General features: G+C 41.3%; 1 protein-coding gene across 4 annotated transcripts in view; it reads left to right on the top strand.

Moving 5' to 3' along the window:
- lrrc40 (leucine rich repeat containing 40) overlaps positions 1-14,403 on the top strand; it is a 29,347-nt gene that overhangs the window by 5,746 nt on the left and 9,198 nt on the right. For all 4 annotated transcript variants that reach the window (XM_061888924.1, XM_061888925.1, XM_061888926.1 and 1 more), the window contains exons 2-9: positions 2,933-3,114; positions 3,178-3,251; positions 3,325-3,454; positions 3,516-3,639; positions 3,737-3,876; positions 6,321-6,493; positions 6,571-6,661; positions 8,864-8,909. In XM_061888924.1, the coding sequence (XP_061744908.1) occupies positions 2,933-3,114; positions 3,178-3,251; positions 3,325-3,454; positions 3,516-3,639; positions 3,737-3,876; positions 6,321-6,493; positions 6,571-6,661; positions 8,864-8,909 (960 nt within the window). The remainder of the gene's footprint in view (positions 1-2,932; positions 3,115-3,177; positions 3,252-3,324; positions 3,455-3,515; positions 3,640-3,736; positions 3,877-6,320; positions 6,494-6,570; positions 6,662-8,863; positions 8,910-14,403) is intronic.

The raw sequence follows: 14,403 nt of genomic DNA, 5'->3' as shown, positions 1-14,403 counted from the left end.
AATCACTTAAATGTGGAACACAGCACAGCATCATAGTTTTCACAGCTTTTTGGTTGTTAGAGGTAGAGAGTGTTTTAACATAGAGTTCTAGTTTTTTTAAAGGCACAACAAACAGGTCGGGTATTGAGAAACTTACATTTATGAGTATAAAACTAATAGACATGTTATAAGTAGACACAGCATTGGCTGCTGACATTCAAAGATTACCATCAATACCAATGGCCCATGGAATCCTAAATAACACTGCACCCGCGCCACTTAGGCACTTTGTCCAGTTTACATCAGATGTGACAACTAAAAAGACAGGCGCCTCCACCAGGGGGCAGTGTAGCGTACCCAGATGTAAAACATATTTTGCAAAGCCTTTTCATGTAAAACCATAAAGGAATGGAACCATCTCACAACAAATTTGAAATGTCTGACATATTACTACTCTTCAGTCACATAAAAAGTGGCTTTGGAGCAATCAAAGCTGCTCACACAGTCACTAAGGTGGCCACTATGATTGACACATCAACTTAATGTGTATTATATTTATGCATGAGAACATTTTGCTTTAAACTGTGAGGTGTGTGTGTGTTAAAATCATGGTTGTTTTTACAAATGACAGATTGGGCATGTTGACAGAGCATGTATGGTCAATATGTTATGATGTAAAGGAGAGGTGTGGTCGTAATGTAGGAGTATGTGTCAATGAAATAGAATAGATAAAGTGGTGATTTGTCCGGGGTGTAGCCCGCCTACCGCCCGAATGCAGCTGAGATAGGCTCCAGCACCCCCCGCGGCCCCAAAAGGGACAAGCGGTAGAAAATGGATGGATAGAGAAAGTACTTTATTGAACTCCTGGGGGAAAATTAGCAAAGGACATGTTATAACTTTTCTTAACTAGATAACATGCTATAGTATAATTGTATTGCATGTTTTTTGTATCTCTTTAATTTAGTTAGCCAGGGGCTGCAGATGGAAATGAGCTTTTCAGCTATAATCTGTTGCAGAACATATCTGTCTTTGAGTTTGTTTCCGTGCATTGTCCTTTCAAAAAAAAAACTAAACTAAACTATTGTGTTACTTGACAAATAATACCTCTAAGCATGCTAGCTTTTTTTTTTTAGCTAATTCTATAGGTATACACCTCAATCATATGTTGGTACTTGATGCATGCTAACATTTTAAACAAATCTCTCAGGTACACACCTCCAATTAATATATTTTGGTATTCAACATATGTTACATTTAGCATTTTAGCATGTTAACATTAGCATGCTAGCTTTTTTTTTTTTAGCTAAGTTAGCAGGTATTTGCCTAAGTGTCATGTATTTTAGTATTTTTCTAAGGCTAACTGTTAACAAGCTATTGTTAGCACCTATTTTGTGTTAGACTTAGACAAACTTGAATTGCTCCACACAGCAGCTCAGTTACAAAGGATGGAAAGGACAAGGATGGAAACAAAAAGTATAAAGTAGACTAAAAATGTACCATAGTAGCAATATAAAATATAACTTATGTAATATTTGCATATTATATGTACAGGTTTTTCTTATTTTCCCTATTGTGTAGACTTCCACACTCAAACGCAACAATGCAAATGACCAAAACAAGATAACCACCTGTGTCGTCACTAAGCTTCATATAAAGCATATGTTCCTTGTGACTGTACATGTACTGTAAATGTATAATGTATTTATATTATTCACATGTGAATAATGCTGTATAATAGACTGTATTTGTTATTCACATGTGAATATTGCTGTTGTATCATTCACATGTGAATAATGCTATATAATAGACTGTATTTATGTTATTCACATGTGAATAATGCTGTATAATATACTTTGTATGTTATTCACATGTGAATAATGCCGTATAATAGACAGTATTTATATTATTCAAATGTGAATAATGCTGTATAAAAGACGGTATTTATATCATTCACATGTGAATAATGCTGTATAATAGACTGTATTTATATTATTCACATGTGAATAATACTGTATAGTAGACTTTATTTATATTATTCACATGTGAATAATGCTGTATTCACTGTGTTTATGTTATTCACATGTGAATATTGCTGTATAATAGACTGCATTTTTGTTATTTACGTGTGAATAATGCTGTATAATAGACTGTAATTATATCATTCACATGTGAATAATGTATAACCGACTGTATTTATATCATTCACATGTGAATAATGTTGTATAATCGACTGTGTTTATATTATTCACATGTGAATAATGCTGTATAATTGACTGTGTTTATGTTATTCACATGTGAATAATGCTGTATAATAGCCTGTATTTATATAATTCACTTGTGAATAATGCTGTATAATAGACTGTATTTATATTATTCACATGTGAATAACACTGTAGAGTAGACTTTATTTATATTATTTACATGTGAATAATGCTGTATAATAAACTGTATTTATGTTATTCACATGTGAATAATGCTGTATGATAGACTATTTGATATTCACATGTGCATAATGCGGTATAATAGACTACATTTATACTATTCACATGTGAATTATGCTGCATAATAGACTGAATTTATATTATTCACATGTGAATAAAGCTGTATAATCGACTGTATTTATGTTATTCACATGTGAATAATGCTGTATAATAGACTATGTTATTCACATGTGAATAATGCCGTATAATAGACAGTATTTACAGCATTATTCACATGTGAATAATGCCGTATAATAGACAGTATTTACAGCATTATTCACATGTGAATAATGCTGTAAAATAGACTGTATTTATATTATTCACATGTAAAAAATACCCAAGTGTTCATTGTGTATTGTTAGCGAACTGTGGTGCTGAATTTCCCCCAGGGATCAATAAAGTACTTTCTATTCTATATAAAGTTGAAGTGTAGCCCACCAACCACGTACAGCTTGTGATGTTTGCGCCGTCAGTGCCTACGAACGTGTTTCGTCTCAACATGGACACACCGGAGGAAGCCAAGCAGAACGTCTCCTTCGGTGCCTCGGACCGCTGGTGGGAGCAGACGGACCTCACCAAGCTGCTACTCTCCTCCAACCAGCTGACCTGCTTGTCGGAAGACATCAAACTGCTCCCCGCGCTCACCACGCTGGACGTAGGTGAAAAGCAACTTTGGTTTGTGTCGACGGTCCTAATACGTGCCACCTTGCCTCCGCAGCTGCATGACAACCGGCTGCAGACGTTGCCGAGCGCTCTGGGACAGCTGCAGGAGCTGCAGCAGCTGCGACTCAGGTACGATTGAGCAGGAAGTCACTCTGGGATGGAGCGTTAACCCGGCGTGTTCTTGTTGGCGTGGTGTGAGCAGTCACAACCAGCTGACGTCGCTGCCGCTGGAGGTCTTCTTTCTGAAGAGCCTCAGAAGCCTCACGCTCCAGCAGAACCAGCTGGAGGCCCTGCCGGAGGAGCTGGGACAGCTGGAGGCGCTGACCGAGCTGGTAGTGACCCCTCTACCAGTGAATATTCATGCACGCGTCTCACCTTGTGATTGCTTTGCAGGATGTGTCTAATAACCAGCTGGAGGAGCTCCCCTCCTGCCTGGGTCGACTCTGCTGCCTGCAGAAGCTCAACCTGAGTCGCAACAAGCTGTCCTGTCTGCCTGACAGCCTGGCACAGCTCACCAGTAAGTTTCTCTCCATGCGTCCTTAAATCTCACCTGCAGGTTAGCTAGTGAAGTGCTTGAGGGACGCAGAACAAGGCGTTTGTGCTGGATTCCACAGGTGTGAAGCTCCTGGACTGCAGCAGCAACATGCTGAGGGACATTCCTCCCAGCCTGTCCCAGATGCTGGCTCTGGAGCAGCTCTACCTCCGACACAACAAGCTCCACTTCCTCCCGCAGCTTCCTGCTCCCGCGCTCCGGGTAACGCCAGAGGCGCCAATTTACTGTTTTTTCATTGAACCACAATCTATTTGTGGTGGTGGGTTGTGAAAACATTAATGAATAGATGTACCTGAAGGGGTCTGACTACTGACCCTAGGCGCCAAATTGGTGATGCCTTTTTAATTCTGAGTTAATCCAAGGGAATTTTTTGTTTCCTGTGATCCGGTGGCCATGTACTGCTCGCCTGTGTATCGGCTGGGGACATCTCTGCGCTGCTGATCCGCCTCCGCTTGGGATGGTTTCCTGGTGGCTCCGCTGTGAACGGGACTCTCTCTGCTGAGTTGGACCCGCTTTGGACTGGACTCTTGCGACTGTGTTGGATCCATTGTGGATTGAACTTTCACAGTATCATGTTAGACCCGCTCGACATCCATTGCTTTCCTCCTCTCTAAGGTTCTCATAGTCATTATTGTCACCGACGTCCCACTAGGTCATTATTGTCACCGACGTCCCACTGGGTGTGAGTTTTCCTTGCCCTTATGTGGGCCTACCGAGGATGTCGTGGTGGTTTGTGCAGCCCTTTGAGACACTAGTGATTTAGGGCTATATAAGTAAACATTGATTGATTGATTGATTGATTGTTTGGAATGATTAATATTAATATATGATTTACTATACTATATATAGCAGACATAGCAAGCTTACTGTATATCAGGCTTTCTTAACCTTTTTGACCTCGGGGCCCAACTTTTCTCACAGCCGCCGTGTGTGGAACTGTCAGTTTGCACCTCCTTTTAGACATGCGAAATAAAACACAAACTGGTACTCCCAAATCGGTGATGAGTGCCAAGAAAATCACATTGCGCGTGCTAAATATAGTCACAATCAAAAGTGTACATCGTCGGCGATCACTCGAAAACGAGTATGATTGTCCTCCTGTTGGTGGAATTGCCTTCAGGAGAAGGCCTGTGTGTGAAATCTTTTAAAGTGGGAAGATTGGTGCACAGACAGCCACCACACTGTCCTTGGCAAAGAGAAGGCCAGGGTCCAATGGCATGGAGACCAAGACATTTGGGGGCCCATCTTTGCTGCAGCCTTCCTCCGCCTTTGTGACTGTTGTGTCTTTTATGACTTTATTATGAGTCTACTGAAAATGTGCACAAATCTGCTGGGTCAAAAGTATACATACAGCAATGTTAATATTTGCTTACTGTTTCACGGCAATAAGGCGCTTTTGCTTGAATTTTTCACCACCAAATTGGTGCAGTTCAGTTAAATGTGTTGCTTTTTTGACATGGACTTGTTTCTTCAGCGTTGTCAATAGGTTTAAGTCGGGACTTTGGGCAGGCCATTCTAAAACCTTCATTCTAGCCTGATTTAGCCATTCCTTTACCACTTTTGAGGTGTGTTTGGGGTCATTGTCCTGTTGGAACACCCAACTGCGCCCAAGACCCAACCTCCGGGCTGATGATTTTAGCTTGTCCTGAAGAATTTGGAGCTAATCCTCCTTTTTCATTGTCCCATTTACTCTCTGTAAAGCAGCAGTTCCATTTGCAACAAAACAGGCCCAGAGCATAGTACTACCACCACCATGCTTGGCTGTAGGGATGGTGTTCCTGGGATTAAAGGCCTCGCCTTTTCTCCTCCAAACATATTGCTGTGTATTGTGGCCAAACAGCTCCATTTGTGTTTCATCTGACCATAGAACTATCCTCCAGAAGGTCTTGTCTTTGTCCATGTGATGTCAGATGAAACAAAAATAGAGCTGTTAGGCCACAATACCCAGCAATATGTTTGGAGAAGAAAAGGTGAGGCCTTTAATCCCAGGAACACCATGCCCACCGTCAAGGGACATGTAAGCAAATATGAACTTTGCTGTATGTATACTTTTGATTGCTCACATTTTCAGTAGAGCCATAATAAATTCATAAAAGAAGCAAACTTCATGAAAGTTTTTTGTGAGCAACAAGTATGTGCTCCAATCAATACATCACAAAAAAATGAGTTGTAGAAATGACTGGAAAGTCAAGACAGCCATGACATCATGTTCTTTATAAGTGTACGTACACTTTTGATCGTGACTGTATCCATGTTTACATTTTGTCCTCCAAGTGTTGTGGGTGTTTTGATGATCAGCAAATATTTTGCATATTGATGAAGACCGACTCAAAATGGATTGCACAACTTTTTCTGCTCACTTAAGGGACGCAATCCACTTTGCACACGTTTATTAGACCAACTTTGCGTGTGCTATCAAGTTTACGTGTGTTTTAGTACATATAAAGTTTTAGTAAATCAGGCCATAAGGGTAAAGGGGTGCGGCTTAACTTCTCTGTTTTTATGCCTTAGTCCTCCAGTCAACTAGGGGGAGGCATATTGTTGACTACAAATGCTAACTTATTTAGCATTAGCGCTCACGCATGTACTTGGCATTTCGACGTAAAAAACACATAATGTTAAAATGTGTGTGTGTGTGTGTGTAGGAGCTGTATCTTGGCAACAACCAGATAGAGATGCTGGAGGCGGAGCATCTGGCCAGCTTGCGAGTCATTTCTCTGCTGGAGCTGCGAGACAACAAGATCACGGTGCTGCCCGAGCAGATGTCCACCTTGACCACGCTCACACGCCTCGACCTCACCAACAATGACATCGGCATGTAAGATCGCTCCTCGTACACCTAACTTCCTCTTTCCTTTTTCTATGAGTCTTTCTTCTTTTTTTCCCCTCGGTCAGCCTCCCCGCATCGCTCAGCCTGCTGCCCAACCTGAGTACTCTGTTGCTGGAGGGGAACCCTCTGCGTGGGATCAGGAGGGAGGTGCTTACCGTAGGTGACCTTACTTTGCTACCGTCACCCAACCATACTTGCCAACCTTGAGACCTCCGAATTCAGGAGATGGTGGGCAGGGTTGAGGTTGAAAGGGGCGGGTGTGTATATTGTAGCGTCCCGGAACAGTTAGCGCTGCAAGGGATCGGGGTATTTGTTCTGTTGTGTTACGGTGCTGGTATTCTCCCGAAATGTGTTTGTCATTCTTGTGTGGTGTAGGTTCACAGTGTGGTGCATATTTGTAACAGTGTTAAAGGGGAACATTATTACAATTTCAAAAGGGTTAAAAACAATAAAAATCAGTTCCCAGTGGCATGTTGTATTTTTTGAAGTTTTTTTTCAAAATTTTACCGGTCTCCGAATATCCCTAAAAGAAGCTTTAAAGTGCTTGATTTTCGCTATTTGCGATGCCACTATCCATTTCCCTGTGATGTCGTACAGTGGTGCCAATATAAACAAACAATGGCGAATACCACAGCAAGATATAGCGACATTAGCTCGGATTCAGACTCAGATTTCAGCGGCTTAAGCAATTCAACAGATCACGCATGTATTGAAACGGATGGTTGGAGTATGAAAGTATTGAAGAAGAAACTGAAGCTATTGACGCTATTCATGGCCATAGCATGGCCGAATAGCTGCGTTAGCATCGCCGGTAAAATGTGCGGACCAAACGATCAGGACTTTCGCATCTTTTGACACTGGAGCAACTTAAATCCGTCGATTGGTAAGTGTTTTTTTTTCGCATTAAATGTGGGTGGAAGGAAACGTAATATAGTTGCAAATGCATCTACAGGTTATCCATACATCTCTGTGCCATGTCAGCTTTAGCACCGCCGGTAAATAGCATGTTAGCATCGATTAGCGTAGCATGTTAGCATCGATTAGCTGGCAGTCAACATCAACAAAACTCACCTTTGTGATTTCTGTGACTTTATCGTTACAAATGCATCTGCAGGTTATCCATACATCTCTGTGCCATGTCTGCTTTAGCACCGCCGGTAAATAGCATGTTAGCGTCGATTAGCGTAGCATGTTAGCATCAATTAGCTGACAGTCACGCCGCAACCAAATATGTCTGATTAGCACATAAGTTAACATCAACAAAACTCACTTTTGTGATTTCGTTGACTTTATCATTGCAAATGCATCTGCAGGTTATCCATACATCTCTGTGCCATGTAAAATGTGGAGACACTCTGGCACATTCAATGGGGGTCTGGCGGCAGACACTTTGGCATTTTCGGGCCAGCGGTGCAACTTGAATCCCTCCCTGTTAGTGTTGTTACACCCTCCGACAACACACCGTCGAGGCATGATGTCTCCAAGGTTCCAGAAAATAGTCGAAAAAACGGAAAATAACAGATCTGAGACCCAATGTTTACAATGGATTGAAAATGAAAATGGCGGCTGTATTACCTCGGCGACGTCACATTCTGACATCATCACCTCCAGAGCAATAAACAGAAAGGCGTCTAATTCGCCAAAATTCACCCATTTAGAGTTCGGAAATCGGTTAAAAAAATATTTGGTCTTTTTTTTCTGCACCATCAAGGTATATATTGAGGCTTACATAGGTCTGGTGATAATGTTCCCCTTTAAAGTTGTTTATACGGCCACCCTCAGTGTGACCTGTATGGCTGTTGGGCAAGTATGCCTTGCTTTCACTTGTGTGTGAAAATCTGCATATATTATGTGACTGCGCCAGCACGCTGTTTGTATGGAGGTAAAGCAGAGGTGACGACAGGCTGTCCTCACTCAGGTCCGCATGTTAAGGGGTGAAGGTTTCAGGTGAGAAAGGACGCTAAAGGCACGCCCCCAATATTGTTGTCTGGGTGGGAATCGGGAAAATGGTTGCCGCGGGACATTTTCGGGAGGGGAACTGGAATTCGGGAGTCTCACGGGAAAATCGGGTGAGTTGGCAAGTATGCATCCAACACATTTCTCAAATATTGTCATCAATGCCATTGAACTGCACATACACACACTGGCCACAGGGGGCGACAGGCTCGTTCCATGTTGTCATACTGCACATACACTCACTGGCCACAGGGGGCGACAGGATGTTTCCATGTTGTGATGTTACTGTAATGCATGGTATATATATATATATATATATATATATATATATATTTTGCCATGAGGAGGCCAGTGAGTAGAAATCTGATAACAAAATGTTGTCTTCCTCTGTCTTCGTCATAGAAAGGAACCAATGAGCTTCTGAAATTTCTGAGAGGAAGAGTCAAAGGTACTGCAAATGTACGACAGTGGACCCTTTTTCATTGTTCAAGTCTATTTAAGCAACATATTTACTAACAGACACTGCTATGCACCATTTAGAGTCAAGAAATAAAAAGGCTCATTTACTTTAGCTAAAGGCACTCAGGCTGTTTTTAGTTTGTGCACTTGCATACTTTCTAGGGCCGGGCGATAAAAGAATATCAATATATATCAAAATAGACGCTTAATCAATATCATCAAAAGATGCGTTTAATTTATTCTCGTTGGAAGAAACCGAAAGTGATTGCTGATCAGTGGGAGTGCCAAGCTAACAGCCAATCGGGTAGCAGTGTCAACTAGCAAGTTTGGTTGCACCATCTTGTTGTCTCGCCATCGATTTATTTGGATGGAGTGAAAACAGAAAGTAAAAATTAAGAAATTGTGAATAAAAGAGGAAAAGTCACTTCTATTATGGCACTTTATTGGATTATTTTCAAAAGACCGTAGTCAGACCAATGTTGTCTGTAGCCTAGACTTAGACAAACTGTATTGATGATCCACAAGGGAAATTGTTCCACACAGTAGCTCAGTTACAAAGCATGGAAAGGGTAATGCACAAAAAGAAGGTGAAAACAAATGGTATAAAGTAGACAAAAAATGTACCATAGTAGTAATATAAATTATAACGTGTAATATTTACATATTATATATACAGTATGAACTGATATATTTTATATATTACATATAACAAATCCCAATGACCATGTACAATCTTACAGTATATGCGACAGCTGCAGCATAAAGTGGATCCAGCAGAAATTATAAACAAAGAGAGGTAGCTAACATAAAAGCGGTCAGGCAATAACTTCAGACCGCTGGCCCTGACGTCACAGGAAGTAATACCACACCACCTCAGCCGCGATCACCCTTTAGAGTAGTGTTTTGCAAACTTTTTTCCCCCCATGTGTCTAAAAAATTAAACTCGGTAATTCATCCATCCATCCATCCATCATCTTCCGCTTATCCGAGGTCGGGTCGCGGGGGCAGCAGCCTAAGCGGGGAAGCCCAGACTTCCCTCTCTCCAGCCACTTCGTCTAGCTCTTCCCGGGGGATCCCGAGGCGTTCCCAGGCCAGCCGGGAGACATAGTCTTTCCAACGTGTCCTGGGTCTTCCCCGTGGCCTCCTACAGGTTGGACGTGCCCTAAACACCTCCCTAGGGAGGCGTTCGGGTGGCATCCTGAGCAGATGCCCGAACCACCTCATCTGGCTTCTCTCCATGTGAAGGAGCAGCGGCTTTACGTTGAGCTCCACCCGGATGGCAAAGCTTCTCACCCTATCTCTAAGGGAGAGACCCGCCACCCGGCGGAGGAAACTCATTTGGGCCGCTTGTACCCGTGATCTTATCGTTTCAGTCATAACCCAAAGCTCATGACCATAGGTGAGGATGGGAACGTAGATCGACCGGTAAATTGAGAGCTTTACCTTCCGGCTCAGCTCCTTCTTCACCACAACGGATTCACTTCTCATCAAATACCTGAGGTACTAGTTGGTAATGAAGTGAAACCATAACCATTCAAGCATCACTAACTCTCAAAGTAGGCCGACAAGGCAATTATCTACCTGCTGCCACCTAGAGGTATGAACAAGTATTACATGGTTACTCTGCAGATCTCTCATTAGTGGCACATTATTTGCGGATTGTATTTAGTGGTTTGCAGAAAATATATTTTAGACCAAAGGTCACCAACCTTTTTGAAAGCAAGAGCTACTTGGGTACTGATTAATGCAAAGGGCTACCAGTTTGATACACACTTAAATAAATTGCCAGAAATAGCAAATTTGCTCAATTTACCTTTAACTCTATGTTATTATTAATGATTAAAGATATTTATCTTTGTGGAAACACTGATCATCTTAATGATTTCTCACGATAAATATATATTTTTGATGACATGTTTTAAATAGGTTAAAATCCAATCTGCACTTTGTTAGAATACATAACAAATTGGACCAAGCTATATTTCTAACAAAGACAAATCATTATTTTTTCTACATTTTCCAGAACAAACATTTTAAAAGAAATTCAAAAGACTTTGAAATAAAATTTAAATTTGATTCTACAGATTTTCTAGATTTGCCAGACTATTTTTTTTTTAATTTTAATCATAATAAGTTTGAAGAAATATTTCACAAATATTCTTCGTCGAAAAAACAGAAGCTAAAATGAATTAAATTAAAATGTATTTATTCTTAACAATAAAAAAATTAATTTACTTGAACATTGAAATCAAATTGTCAGGAAAGAAGAGGAAGGAATTTAAAAGGTAAAAAGGTATATGTGTTTTAAAATCCTAAAATCGTTTTTAAGGTTGTATTTTTTCTCTAAAATTGTCTTTCCGAAAGTTATAAGAAGCAAAGTAAAAAAATAAATGAATTTATTTAAACAAGTGAGGACCAAGTCTTTCAAATATTTTCTTGGATTTTCAAATTCTATTTGAGTTTTGTCTCTCTTAGAATTAAAAATGTCGAGCAATGCGAGACCAGCTTGCTAGTTAATAAATCAAATTTAAAAAATAGAGGCAGCTCACTGGTAAGTGCTGCTATTCGAGCTATTTTTAGAACAGGCCAGCGGGCGACTCATCTGGTCCTTACGGGCGACCTGGTGCCCGCGGGCACCGCGTTGGTGACCCCTGTTTTAGACCAATCGGGAAATGATGTCCCTCGGCACACCAGGCAATATCATCTAATAATAAAGCACTGCTTTAGAGCACAGCCCTATCTTCCTGGCACAAAACATGAAGAAAACTATTTCACACATTGCACCAATTTACTACACTTTATGACTCATTCCTGACATATTGCTTATTTTCGTACTTAAATTTATCAAAGTTATTTTCAAGTGATTTGAGAATGTTGTTGACATGGATTATTTGAGTGTTTTCCATGCCCGGTTAGACATTTCCTTTCTGTTCTGAGCAGGTCTAAACAGCTCTATTTTCATACAAGAGGCACATTAAAGGGGTCTTTTTTTTTTCTAAATGTAAAAGACTTCCTTGTGGTCCACATAACATGTGATGGTGGTTCTTTGCTCAAAATGTTGCATAGATGATGTTTTACTCAACATCTTCAAGTCGCTTTCTGACAGTCTCCTCGGGATGCACCGTTTTGTGGGCAGTCTAATTAACATGCCTCAACTTGGACAGCCTCTTCTCCCCGTCAACTTTGTTGTAGCGGTGTAGCGTGCAAGGACGGGAGTGGAAGAAGTGTCAAAAATTGGCGCTGTTTTAATGACATTCAGACTTGACTTCAATCAATAACGGAGCAGCATTTCCTCATCCGTGGCTCACTAGTGCAACAACAACACCCAAAATGTGTCCCGTGACCGGAACTCTCTAATAAGTAAAGTTCCTTGGATGAATAATGTAAAGTCACCACATCGGTATGTTTTAGTGCTTTCATGGTGAGTTTACTGACAGATATAAGTAAGAACTTGACACTACTTTATATTAGAAATGGCAACAGCGGAGGATGAATGTCACATAACAAGAAGATAGAGAAAAAGAACATCATCGAATACCCCGTTGACGCGGACTACAAAGGCGGATGCGTGCACATTTTCAGAACTTATGCAGATCTTAAATATAGATCAGCAGGTACCAGAAAGTAAGAAAAGTTGCATTTACGTAATATTGCGAAACAAAACACCAGATAATGTCTTACCTTATACACACAGCAAAATAATACTCCTATGTTGAAGCACAGTACAATCCGTCAACGGTGTGGCTTCATAGCTTACCAAAGTCCTACTAAAACATTTTGATAGATTTTTGCGTGCCGTGTGTAATGTTCTATATTTTCCATCTAACATTTAAAATGTCGGTGTTGTTTACTTGAGTCATATTGCAGTCTACACGTATCTCTTATGTGTGACTGCCATCTACCGGTCACACTTATCATTACACCATTGATTGATTGATACTTTTATTAGTAGATTGCACAGTACAGTACATATTCCGTACAATCCATCCATCCATCATCTTCCGCTTATCCGAGGTCGGGTCGCGGGGGCAGCAGCCTAAGCAGGGAAGCCCAGACTTCCCTATCTCCAGCCACTTCGTCTAGCTCTTCCCGGGGGATCCCGAGGCGTTCCCAGGCCAGCCGGGAGACATAGTCTTCCCAACGTGTCCTGGGTCTTCCCCGTAGCCTCCTACCAGCTGGACGTGCCCTAAACACATCCATAGGGAGGCGTTCGGGTGGCATCCTGACCAGATGCCCGAACCACCTCATCTGGCTCCTCTCCATGTGGAGGAGCAGCGGCTTTACTTTGAGTTCCTCCCGGATGGCAGAACTTCTCACCCTATCTCTAAGGGAGAGACCCGCCACCCGGCGGAGGAAACTCATTTCGGCCGCTTGTACCCGTGATCTTATCCTTTCGGTCATGACCATATTCCGTACAATTGACCACTAAATGGTAACACCCGAATAAGTTTATCAATTTGTTTAAGTCGGGGTGCACGTTAATCAATTCATGTACCAAATAAAATAGCTTCAAGGTAGGTAAGCACAACCAAAAATGATTTTGTACATTAGGCGCAACGGGTTATAAGGCGACCTGTCCAGTTTTGAGAAAATGAAAGGATTTTAAAGGCCTACTGAAATGAGATGTTCTTATTTAAACGGGGATAGCAGGTCCATTCTATGTGTCATACTTCATCATTTCGCGAGATTGCCATATTTTTGCTGAAAGGATTTAGTAGAGAACTTCCACGATAAAGTTTGCAACTTTCGGTGCTAAGAGAAAAGCCTTGCCTGTACCGGAAGTCGCAGACGATGACGTCACATGTTTGATGGCTCCTCACATATTCACATTGTTTATAATGGGAGCCTCCAACAAAAAGTGCTATTCGGACCGAGAAAACGACAATTTCCCCATTAATTTGAGCGAGGATGAAAGATTTGTGTTTGAGGATATTGATAGTGACGACTAGAAAAAAAACAACACAAAAAACGCGATTTCATTGGGATGGATTCAAATGTTTTTAGACACATTTACTAGGATAATTCTGGGAAATCCCTTATCTTTCTATTGTGTTGCTAGTGTTTTAGTGAGTTAAATAGTACCTGATAGCCGGAAGGGTGTCTCCACGGGTGTCTTGACGCCAGTGTCTCAGGGAAGTCGACGGCAGCTTTATGGACAGCACAAGCTCAGCTTTTCTCCGGTAAGAAGCGACTTTTTAACCACAATTTTCTCACCGAAACCTGCTGGTTGACATTCCGTCGTGTTTCATGTTGGCTTGACCGCGCTCTAATCCATAGTAAAGTTTAACCTCCAGGAATTTTAAACAAGGAATCACCGTGTGTTTGTGTGGCTAAAGGCTAAAGCTTCCCAACTCCATCTTTCTACTGTGACTTCTCCAATATTAATTGAACAAATTGCAAAAGATTCAGCAACACAGATGTCCAAAATACTGTGTAATTATGCCGTTAAAGCAGACGACATTTAGCTGTGTGTGTGTGTAGTG

The sequence above is a fragment of the Nerophis ophidion genome, linkage group LG26, assembly GCF_033978795.1.
Source record: "Nerophis ophidion isolate RoL-2023_Sa linkage group LG26, RoL_Noph_v1.0, whole genome shotgun sequence".
Lineage (NCBI taxonomy): Eukaryota > Metazoa > Chordata > Actinopteri > Syngnathiformes > Syngnathidae > Nerophis > Nerophis ophidion.
Note: the sequence above shows the minus strand (reverse complement) of the source record. Positions and strands in the feature narration are given on the sequence as shown.